This window comes from Charadrius vociferus, unplaced genomic scaffold, assembly GCF_000708025.1.
Source record: "Charadrius vociferus isolate BGI_N301 unplaced genomic scaffold, ASM70802v2 scaffold1125, whole genome shotgun sequence".
Taxonomy (NCBI): domain Eukaryota; kingdom Metazoa; phylum Chordata; class Aves; order Charadriiformes; family Charadriidae; genus Charadrius; species Charadrius vociferus.
In genome coordinates, this window is record NW_009648274.1 from 125230 (window position 1) to 137076 (window position 11847).

General features: G+C 43.1%; 1 protein-coding gene across 1 annotated transcript in view; it reads right to left on the reverse strand.

The window, feature by feature from the left end:
- TIMM44 (translocase of inner mitochondrial membrane 44 homolog (yeast)) overlaps positions 1 to 10202 on the reverse strand; it is a 21529-nt gene extending 11327 nt beyond the window's left edge. Inside the window, exons 1-8 of the mRNA XM_009884517.1 lie at positions 10098 to 10202; positions 9431 to 9601; positions 8860 to 8940; positions 6120 to 6269; positions 3497 to 3636; positions 2911 to 2996; positions 990 to 1082; positions 516 to 640 (exon numbers count right to left, since the gene is read on the reverse strand). Of these exons, the coding sequence (XP_009882819.1) occupies positions 516 to 640; positions 990 to 1082; positions 2911 to 2996; positions 3497 to 3636; positions 6120 to 6269; positions 8860 to 8940; positions 9431 to 9601; positions 10098 to 10187 (936 nt within the window). The 5' untranslated portion in view covers positions 10188 to 10202. The remainder of the gene's footprint in view (positions 1 to 515; positions 641 to 989; positions 1083 to 2910; positions 2997 to 3496; positions 3637 to 6119; positions 6270 to 8859; positions 8941 to 9430; positions 9602 to 10097) is intronic.
- Positions 10203 to 11847: the final 1645 nt, after the last annotated feature.

Sequence of the window (11847 nt, forward strand, 5' to 3'; positions counted from 1 at the left end):
TTAAAAACACTAAGTTCCACATACTGCCTTGACCAGTGCCAGAAATATTTTCACTCTACCATTTGTCACGACCTGGTCTTCTTCCCGAGCAGTCACAGATCATTTAGAATCCAGTAGTACATACACACCAAATTCTTTCCCTTATCAATATTTGATCTCGCCATTTACCCAGTACTGTTCATTCACAGACTTCGGTTTGATCCCTCTGATGCTCATATCATTTCTCGTGGGAGAAGATGGTTATTTGTTTTCGAGGCAAGAAAAAAATTTGCTAGTCATGAAATATGATTAAAACCATGAAATATGGTTTTAACCTCAATTGTTATGTGGGATCCAACTTCCTTTCCCGAAGGTTATTTCATGTTCTGTGCAAAGTTGGATGCTTGGGAAGCAAATCCTGTCCCAGGTTTTAATTTTAGCATCAGAAAACTAAAAGAAAAATCTTCTGTGTTTTAGTAAAGGAAAAAAAAAAAAAAAAAAACCAAAACGAATGCATCAAATCTGCCCCATCTTACCTCCAAGACATTGGGGATTATATCATACTCGCATTGCTTCAAAAAACGATCTTTGTCAAACGATGGATCCACTTTGAGTATCTCTGTCAAAACCTCAGACATTTCTGTCTTCGAGAACAATCCACCTAATAAAACAATTCAGTGAGACTGTGGCTCGACAAGTGTCGCCAAAAAACAAGAGAAAAACCTTTGGTTATACAGCAGAGGGAAGGAACAGTCACCTGGGAATGACCGCAGGCTTTAAGTTAGGCTTGAGATTTATCCAGTACACGCGCTTGTCATCGCACTGCACTTCTGATCCAGTAGCAGGTTGCTACACCGCATGATACTGGATAATGATCCATGCAAAATATTATAAAGCTCCAGAATCTGTCCCAAAGGTTAGTACCACACGGAGGACAACAGCACGAACAGTCGCTAGGAACAGAGCTAAAAGGCTAGAGACACACTTTCCCAGCAATGATGAAACATTACCTATTAAGTCAGTGACTTTGTCTGTGACAGCTCTGGAAGCTCGAATGAATGCATTATCACTTTCATCATACTTCATTTTCATTTCAAAGAACCCTGAAAGGAGAAGAGACATAAGCTGCAGTGTCCTTCCACTACATTCCTGAATCAGGAAACAACACGCAACGGGTTGCAGATCAAACCTGCCAGTTCTCTTCTAAACCTCTTTGTTGATTAACAAGTTTCAATTCCAACAGTTACTTCTCTCCTCATTTTCCCGCAGTGTTCTTAACCATCAGTAAACATCACTAGGAGAACGATGGTTTTTCTGACTTCAGCAGCCAGAAACTCTGGACCTTTGATGCAGATTGTCAGGTAGAAACTACACTAGACTTGCTTACGCCAGTAACAGTCCGCTAACGCCCCGTGATCCAGTCTGTTACAAGGACTAGCAGGATGCGAAAACACCACCAGAAAGTTTAACTGGGGGGGAAGAAATCAAGAATAGACCTTAAATCTTGCCAACTTTTAATAAAATAGCAAGACAACAGTAAGGATGCCATTTTTAAGCAGCTCTACGTACTTCTCAGCCTTGGTAAGACAGCAAGTCAAGCACGTCACAAAACTACAGTAGTCATCGACGGGGAAAGAGAATTGCAAAGCAAAATCTCAAAGGCAGAAAGAAGGGTAGAGGGTGAAGCAAAAAATATAATTTAAAAAAGCCATTTAAGCAAGCAGGCATTGTTGCAACAAACTAAGGGCTCAACCAACCCATTATCTGTCTCTGGAGACCATCAGATGGCCCAGAAGTGCAGAAGGTAGTTGCGGGATAATGGGCCCTGCAGGGAAGCTTCTTCCCACCACGTCAATTAACGACTGGAATCCTGCCCTACAGCTTACGCTCCTTCCAAAAAACAGAGTGTTCTTGGTACAGGTGGTACATAAAGGGAGAGCACACACTGTAAAGCTTGGTGCAGCCACATCTGCGCTGTTGCCCGAATTGCAAAACCCCAGCCTTGGAAATACGCATAAAATCTGGAGAATGCACAGATGGCACAGGAGTGGAGGATGCAACATGTGGGGAGTTTTAGGAGCTGTGAGCATCTCTCCTTGGAAAGGATAACAAATGGGATGTAAAAACCCATTCTTGGATACCTCCCAAGGAGCTCCGCTTTAAGAAGTTGGGAAGAAACACAATCCAAAGTTAATTTTGTGCTGCGCTTTTACACAGCCTTTTTTTTCCTTAACAAGTCATTTACCCTGCAGTACACCGGCAGTGATTATTTTGATTTGTTGAAAGATTCTTGTCTCAGGCTTCTTTTATGCCTTTCAGAAACATTAAGTGTCTAGATAACTATCAAAAGTCATTGCCCGCTGCAGTATTTTTAGATTTGGCAATAAAAACAGAAAGGAGGCAAAGTCCCACACATTCCAGCGTTCTAAGCAGATGACAACAGAAACCAGCTCACTGAAGACAAGTTTTTTTTCCTCGTTATAAGCTCAAGGTCAGGAAGAAGAGATCTGCCTGCCCCCTCTCCAGTGACACGCATGCATGCCCTGGCCTCTTCCCAGCACCAGAGTGGATCTGACTAGCAAAAAAATAATTTTAAAAAAAAAAAAAAACCAACACCAAAACAGAATTCAATTCTCTTTAAGTAATGGCGAAAGCAGGTTTTGGTACCTACAGGGAGCAGGGACTGATCAAAACCAATGCCTGACTGGGGGAAGGGTCCGAACACAGATGGAGCAGCTTGGAAAAGCTGCAATGTTGTCAACTACGCCTACCTCCCATTCACACCACCTCACAGCAACAGCTACAACAAAAAAGAAATGGCTATGATTTGCATTATGTTGAGACTAGTTGCACAGATGGCATCAGATCCAACACAGCAAGAATCAGAACAGGGAAAATAACGTGCTACTCCTTTGTCTTTGGAACACTTACTATTGAAGACCACATTGTTGTCCTTGAAATCTTTCCACTGCTGATACCATTTTGAGTCTTTGTGCAGCACCATACCCATGGCCTCCCTAGAAAGCGCAGAAAACATGGGTACTCGTGAACAAGTAACTTGCAACCGCGGGAGAATAAAACGGAGGACATCCTGACGAATGTCACCGCAGCATGCAGCATCGCTGAGGCAGATACACCACGTAAACGATACACGACTTAGTGGAGCGAGGCAGCAGAGAAAGCAAAGGAGCTCTCAGACTCAGTCCCACCAAAGGTAATTCAATAGCAAGATGTTAGAACTGAGAAAACAACACACGCGCCAGTCAAAATTTCAGGTCAGAACATTATGGACCCACTTTATAATTTTCAGTGCCCAGTCGTACCGTCGGAAGATTCAGTATCATCAACTTATGCTGGAAATGTGCCCTCAGACGTACCTGCTCTGCTAGGTCATGCCTCACCCCACAGCCTCACTTCAGCACTTGGATTTTAACCATCCCTGACCTGTAGTTAAGTTTTAAAGTTTTTATCAAATTATACACAGAGATATTCACCCTAAATTACACCCAATACGTACTCATTAGCTTCAAATATTCGCTCCTCTTTAATCCTCTCGCCTGAGAATTCTGTTCTTTTTCGTAGTCGCTCCGGACGTTTGTAAGGACCAGTCTGCCCTAAAACACTTTCATCTATTTCCTTCTTAACGGTTTCTACTCCCTGAAAGGAAAATATCCCTATTAGGTTGATTTACCATTCCCCCGCCTTTCCCAGAAACTGAAAATTGCTTCTGCTGAAGGGAAAAAAAAAAAAAAAATAGAAAAAGAAAGGTAAGAGACCACGGGTTATTCAGTTATTCTCCTCTCCCTTATTCAGCAAATGCTGCTTTGCTGATGTCTACTGACAAACACACCGATACAAAGGCTTTCTGCTTAAGAAGTTAACAGTCTAGGACAGTAAATGGAGGGCTGTATTGAATCAACCTGAAGAAAAAAAAACAATATAATAGAAGCTATGGCCACAGCCAAATCTCACAGCTGATAAGGGGTAACCTCTACTGAGTTTAAATCGGAATAAATCAAGCCAGAGGATGGCATTATCAGCCCCCAACAGCAGCCAGCAGCTGCTGATAGAATGACAACCCCCAGGTAAAAGGAAGAATGATTCCTAGTAGCCAAAAAGGGGAAACGAAAGACTTCAGGACACCAACAATTAACTGCAAAGCCACCTGAAAGGTCAATAAAATCCAAGTTCTAGGCCCAAGCTAAAATAAACAGAAGTATTGCTTTCCCCTAAACAAAAAGGAGTCTCGCTTTTTACAGAATTCTACACACCTTCTAGCTGAGAAAATAGCTTCGAAGCAAACTGGTTTTTGCCAGGGAAGAGATGTGAAAAAAAATCACAGTAGTGCAGCTGATGCTAAAGGAGAGAGAGGAGATATTCTCCCTCTTGGGTGAGCCTACATCAAGAAAAGGGGCTTGATAAAACTGGCCTGATACACATCAGCTACATCTTTAGTTCGGGTTCTGCCAAGAGGAAGCTGCATCCTATCACAACCACTGTTGGGAATTTTTGTCATACACTTCAACAGGAATTGGAACTAAATGGTATTTTTAGTGTTTCGCCTTCATCTTGGCTGCTCTACTTTCACTGCTGAACTTTTGAGCAGCTCTTTCTCTAATGACTGTACCTACAAAAGATCTGCTGCACAATAAGTACACTTTCCTACTACAACTAGACACCTGCAGGCAGAAAAAAATTTTATATACGCTTTATGTACAGCTATTTCCCAATCCGCATTTTTATTGAGGACATGTCAGTTATGTAGCCCAATGCATCGTGTGGCTTTACGGGGGCTGCTATTTTTCAACTTTATTTTATGCAGGAATTTTCCGGAGAACACACAGAGTGTCCAACACAGCCTAAGCCCTCCTCCCCTACTGAAAGTCAACGTGACTGCTTCCTTAAGAAAGTTACAAGAGTGCTCAGGGCCAAGACAGAATGGACACCAGAGATCTGATATGAAGCAGAAACTGGAGTTTAAGTGACTTTACGCATCAAGGATGCATCAAGGATAAGCAAATAAAAAGCTCCAAAGCTCAGTCTGTTCCTACTGACAATAAAAGACCATCTGAGGGACCTGGCAGAGAAGAGAACAAGACGCAAGTCCCTGCGGATACCATCTAGCTCTAGATTATACAAATAAAACCTCTCCTAAATACTGAAGCAATGGGGATCTCAAAATGAGACTAATACTACAATTTCTAACATGGCATAAACATGGTTTTCTGAAGCAGCAGACTGAATATTCTAAATTCTACATACATACTGAAAGTATGGCAAAGCTACAAGAACTGCTCGCAGCCTATAAGAGCTCTGCAGATCAGTTAAATCTGACAATGAATCAAAAGGTTTATCCGTTTACAGGGAAAACAAATCTTTAAGCCTCAAAAAATTTGCTTTAAGGTCCCATAAAATCATTCACTGCTTATAAGGTCTGGCCTAGCAGCGTGTTTCATGGAAGGAACAAACAGTTCTTCGATTAGGAAGCTGCTGGGGTAAGATAACAGGTTTCATTATAGACACAGGCAAAAAAAAATAAAAAAATAGCGGATAATGTCATCTGCAGCTATGGCTAGAAGTGACCCATAGCAGAGGACGTTTTATTAGAAACACAGAAAGAGGGGAACTGACACAACTGACACTCCATCTGGCCCGGTATCTCCCCTTACAAGGGCTAAAGCCAACGCTTCAGAGGAGGAATGAGAAACCAGTCAAGGGGAAGACTTCTTTTTAGGCTAATTACCAGTTGACTGGGTGACACCAAAACATATAAGCACTTATCTATTTTCTAGAAGAGGAGAGCTTTACGCAAACCAGTTTGTTCCCACGAGTACCACTAGGACCTGTCTACAGAAGACATTTGCTACCTTACTCCACAAGCACAGCAATCGATTTTTCCAGTAACGCATTTCAGCAGAAGCTCAGCTACTTGAGACTCACACGTTTCGAGGGTTGCTGAGTGAATGTTAGACCTGCAAAACACATCTCCTGAATTTATCAGCTCATTCCAATGGCTCACAAGGTCCTGCTATAACAGTTCTGCATTTAATTTTATACTCAGCACAAACACGCGCATAACTTCCATGTTAATGAGCTGTGCCCGCAGCACCGGGCACTACAGAGGCATGGGACTTATGTACCTGAGAAATAGCTTTGAAGGCTGCTGTCTTGCCTAATTTCTCCCCTCCTTTTGTCACTGACTCCGCAGACTGCTTTGCTGTTTTTGCTGCTTCCTCCACGCCTTCCTTTATCTTTCGGCCAATATCACTCTTACTTACTTCATCCAAACTCTGCAACAAAACAAAACAGGAAAGAAAAGGTCATTTCAGGTGAAACAGGTGAGAACTTATTTTGAGTAACTCCTCTTTGCGAACGCTAAAGACCTCTTAATGCACACATGACGAGACTAACCAAACACAGTTACATGTCACAGCAGCAACTTACCAGGACACCGCGGCTTGGCACTGCAGCATTAGCCAACACCTCTGCACAGAACAACAAATTTGGCTATTCATGGGACCATATGCATTTGTAATAGCTGCTACCCACAGATTTAAAAAAATATATTTTTTTTTCTTGACGTCAAAGAGAAGGACTAATGATGCCAGAGTTAAAATACCCCAGCCCTTTCCTTTGGAACAATCAGGTAACTCTTGCTTCTTAAGAGAAGGTATAGAAGTCTTTGAGATAGCTCTCTGCTATGCAACTCTTCCTACAGAATTAGAAACACGTTTCTCAACCCAACATCCTCATATACATCACTTTAGTTGTGTTTACAGAGCCAAGATCATGTACGCAAGAGGCTAAAAGGACTCTGCCAGTAGCTGGTCACCCTTTCATTCTGCACTGGCACGCATCAGATCCTTGAGGATCTCAGGAATCTCACTGGCAGCAGGCAACCAACCCTGGATGGGTCACAAGGCACAACCTCAGAGGAAGAGAAAAGGACAGGATAACAGTACCAAACGGTTTTCCCTGGTTTTCAGTGAGGTTTGGCTAATAAGGATGCTTACAGCACCCTCATGAGTGCTGAAAAGATCAGCAAAGAGCATCACATCCAGCTCGTAACTGTGCGCAGAGTTAAGCTGCTACACCAAGGCACGTTTAGACAGAACGAGAGTGAAGGAGCACAGCAGAGAGCGGGGACCGGGTCCACAAAAACTTCGTATCACACCAAGCTGAAGTCCAGTGTTTGGCTGGCCGTTCCTCAGCGGCGATCCTGCACCCGACTGCAAGCGCTGGGAACAATCACACAGGCTTTGATCTTAAACCACTGCTGAAAACAGCCAAGTTCACTCTGCTCTGAAGCATCCTAGCTATGAACATGCGCTTCAACTGACAGACAAGGAACAGCCTCCCGAAGTACCTCTCAGCTGTAACTTACTGCAGAAAATCTTGTGCTCCCTTTAAGAGAAAGAGCAGTAAGTTTTCAGTCACTGCTGATTTAATTACTCTAATCAGTAGGAGGGAAAAACAAGACTCGGGTGCCTGGGAGTAACTGTCAGGATGGCAGACAATGCAACGACAGCCTTTCTCCAACTCTTCTAGCTCAGTGCCACCTCCTGGGTACTGACAGGTCTACAGCAGAAGGAAGGCTAACGATTAACCCAGCAGCAGATCTTCGAGCCAGCCGATTTGCGGGCACTTTTGCCACAAAGGAGTGAGTAGGACCGATATTGTCCTCTCCCGAATCTGCTCTCTCCTCCTCGTGGCAGCCCTGGAGACCCAGAGCAGTGGGTGCAGGCTGAGCACGCGGGAATCACCGGGTTACCGAACAGCAGGACCTGTCCTGTGAGACATCCCCTGGCTCCTCTGGAAGCAAAGGGGGGAGACACTGAATGGATGGGGACTCCTTGACTTCACGATGGTGCCCATGCTGAGAAGGGGGCAGAAAAGAGGGAATAAGGAATAAAAGGTTTTGCGCCCCGCTGAGGACTGCCCAAACGGCCAAGTTTTGCACCAGCTGAATTCACAGATACTGTAACACCGCAGATCAGGTTCTACAGGTGCCACACGCACCTGGTTTATTCCGTGTCTAACATACTATCAGGAAGACTCCTCAGAAATTTACTCCAGAGATAAAAGTCAAAGCATACTAAACACTCAAATACATCTGCTGCCCGGATGAACTCGGACAAGAAAGGAAGTAAATGATCACAAACTGTAGTGCTTAGTCCCAGCCTAAAAAATAACTTGAATTCAATCACTTAAAAGCAAATCTACACGGACACAGTGATCTTTAAAGTCTGAGCCTAGTGGGAGACGCTCATACCTGCTAGGCATGAACGATGCCTCCTCCTCCAGGCATTCTGTTATTCCAAGACACACAGAGCCAGGGGATCACTTACAGTACGCTGACTTAGAGGAGAGCACCTCAACTATAGCACCAGCACTCCTACACACAACACCCGGAGCCTCTGATGTTGCAAGTCTTTTTCAACACGCAGTAAGAAGCCCAAAGCCTCATCGTATTAGCAAAAAGTGTCAGTGTGAAGAGCATCGCATCTCCTAAAGAACTTTCCAGGGTGATCTTCCAGCATTGCTCTAACTGCCCTCCAGAGGAAGAACCACCTTGAAGCCTTTTTTTATTGCTACACAATGTAGAACCATAAGGACCATCTCCAGTCTCCAAATCGGAGAGGAATCACAGGACAGTGCCTGTCCTTTGACCATGCACTAATTGAATAAATCCATCACACACTATTGCTGCAATTTTGTTAATGACTCCAGCCTTAAAGATGCAAAATAGTGATCACCTTTGGAATAGCCACCGCCTTTCACCAAGAAAAAAGAAAGGGTGATAATTTGATTGCACACAAAACACATAACCTTAACAGCAGAACTGCCTCAGGGAAAGGTTCTTCCATAGCTGAGTTTTACCTCTTTAACTGTACCAGTTATTTCTTCAAGTTTCTTTTTAATCACTTCTGAGGTCTTCACTGTTTCAGATTCGATGGTTTTCTGTGGAATAAAACACGCCGCATTTAACTGTGAGGACAGAAAATACTCAGAAACCATTTAGCACATAGCACACCCCATTAACACTGTAATTGAGGGCAAAACGAGCTACATCTTTGGCAGCACGCTACTTGAGTAACCAGCATCAGCATTTCATTTTTGCAAGTAATGCTGTTTATAGTTCTTCAAAGAATGCAAAAGAAGTATTTAAATACCGCCAATGTTGAGTTTAATGCCTCGTTATTTTATCTGCTCATTATTTGGGAAATCCAGTGAACGGTCTGCTGGAAAGATTTGCCACTAAAAAAATCCCAAACCACTCTAAGGCATCCATTTACAAGTCAGTATTTCCAGCCAAGCAGAACTTCCCATAAAAACAGGCATGCCGAACTAAACAGTTCATTTGCAGAAAGATTCAGATTTACATTCAGAACAGTAATAGCTCAGTGATCGGGCAATGAAAACGTCAAAGGAATTGACGAGGAAGACTTACATATTTCCTCCTTGCTTCTCGAAGCGCATCAGATTCTTCCAGCTTTTTAGCTTCATCTCGGAATTTTTTAATACTTTCTTTCATCTCCTTGTTTTTCGCTAATTCCTGTTTGATGTTCTCCACAAAACCAGATATAAAACCCTTTCTTCCTCCAGAAGAGTAGCATCTAGACTAAAGAAAATCATCACATGTTTTAGAAGGCAAAGAGACATTAAATTAAACAAGTATCAAAGCCAGCAGGTAGATTTACTTAAGACAAGCACGGGATCACTTCTAATGTATTAAATGTTGTGGAAAACACAGAGCTACGTTGAAAAAGCAGCAGCTTACCCCCAAAACAGCCAGATGTCCAACACATTTCTGACGCCCTGTTATGTACATCTATTATTATACAGCTATTAAAAAAAGATGCTTCTCCAGAGGTAGCTTAACTCCAGAGGTTAGTTCAGGTTTAAACAATTTGGTAGATGAAGTCAGCAGAGCCCCAGCTCCTGAACTTTGTCACTTGGACTCAGCTACTATGAAACTCGAGTTCACCATCTTAAAAAACGGAAACTTTCAACCTAGATCTGGTGCTTCTCAAAAACACAGCCCCATCTAGTAGATCAGTACTCTAACGGGAAACCACTTTCAGCCTGAAATACAAAAAATTCAGCCGTTAACCAACCTGGTGGATCTCTAACACAGGTCTGCTCATTCTATACACTGTACCGCTGCGGACTGCGGGAACGGGGTATCTTCTGGATATAAGCCACATGCCGCTGATGAGACATTTCTGCAATGAAAACATAAAGATCAGGTTAGCGCACAATGCAGGACGACAGCAGTCTTAACGAGCCAAGGGCAAAAGGAAAGAATACTGCAAACAGACAACATTCACTGGTCTGCCGGGAACACGTGCCAAGCGCTGCCAAGAAACGCTGCAGGCTGGTTTGATAAAAGTCATCCATAAAAGCTCTTTTATGCGTTTGAGCCGCACTCCATCCACTTCCAAGTTCATTTTGATAAAACCAAAGCTGCAGTCTGAAAGGGGGCAATACGCTTTTCACAGTTACTTGAGAAAACGTACGTGCTGCCCAGAACGGTGATTTTATGAAAAACAGTGACGCACAAGTAAACCCACCCTTGATTGAAACATTTGTTTTATAATATTGAAGCGTAATGTAATGTAATGTAACATAGAAACTTCTTGTTTCTTTCTAGGAAAACAGGCTTTAAACATAACTTTCTCCCAACTGCGGAGGAAACCCAGGACCCCTCTGCGTATAAGCTTTGTGGCGCCTGAAGTCAGAGACAAACACGTTTTGCCTCAAGTCATAGAACAGAAAAGACACAGTGGAAGTCCACACACAGAACGATCACTGAGAAATTCTGCTGCACCTTCCTGAGATCACAAGTTGCAAACTGTTGCATCATGTGGTTAATCCTTCAGTCCATTGTCCTGTACTGAAAACAGACTATGCCGAGTTTGTACATTCTTGTCTTTACTCCCTTAAAATGATCTTTCGGCACTGACCTAGCTCCTCTTTCCCACATTCTGGGAAAATCTATTTGGCCTATCCTTTGCTTCCAGACAGGCAAAAGCTGCACCTTTTACCTCAAACTAACTTCCAAGCTCTTTCTCTGCAAGACCATCTCTCAAACTGCTCACCCTAAGAAATAACAAAAAAAAAAAAAAAAATCCACAAAGCAAAACATGGACAAATCAAATGGGCTTTGCCATTAGAAGACTTTGGAAAACTATTTGTAAGCTGAGAATATTTAATTCTGTGTCCAAGCCAACACCAACACATCCACCTCGTTATCAGGCTCCTAGAGGTTGAAAAGGTTTTGGGAAGAGCCACACTGTCCGGTCCTGTGGCTTCATCGACGCCACTGCCAAACACCGCGAGCTAAATCCTGACTTTACACCCGAGACGTAGTAACGGCATAGTTGCCCCACATATCTTGCTGGCCCAAAGACATGCGTTACGTTAACTCACTGGTTTCTACACTCCTGTTACGTCACATCGTTTCAATTCAGCTCCCTCTTATTTATTGCCTCTCTAGTTACACCTAAGCTTCACTAGCTTAAAGTTTAAATCAAGGAAGGAAACGCTCTCCATCTTCAAACCTGGCTGCCCGAGTCATGGCTTGGGCCAGGTTTTGAAGCAAGCAAGAACAATATAGATATTATATGCATAACTCAAACGGCTATATTAACTATAAGAACAGCATTAAAACCTGGGGCAGACTGCCTGCTGGATTTAACTGATTGCAGTTCTTGACCGAAAGGTGCATTTCTGCCACGCCGCTAAGCAGAAATGCTTAACCCCACGTTTAGCTTCGGGCACAAAAGAAGATCGACCCCCTTCAAAGCGTGTGGCACTACAAAGTGGTTTTTAAAGCCAGAACCTTTGCATTCAGTTCACACACAT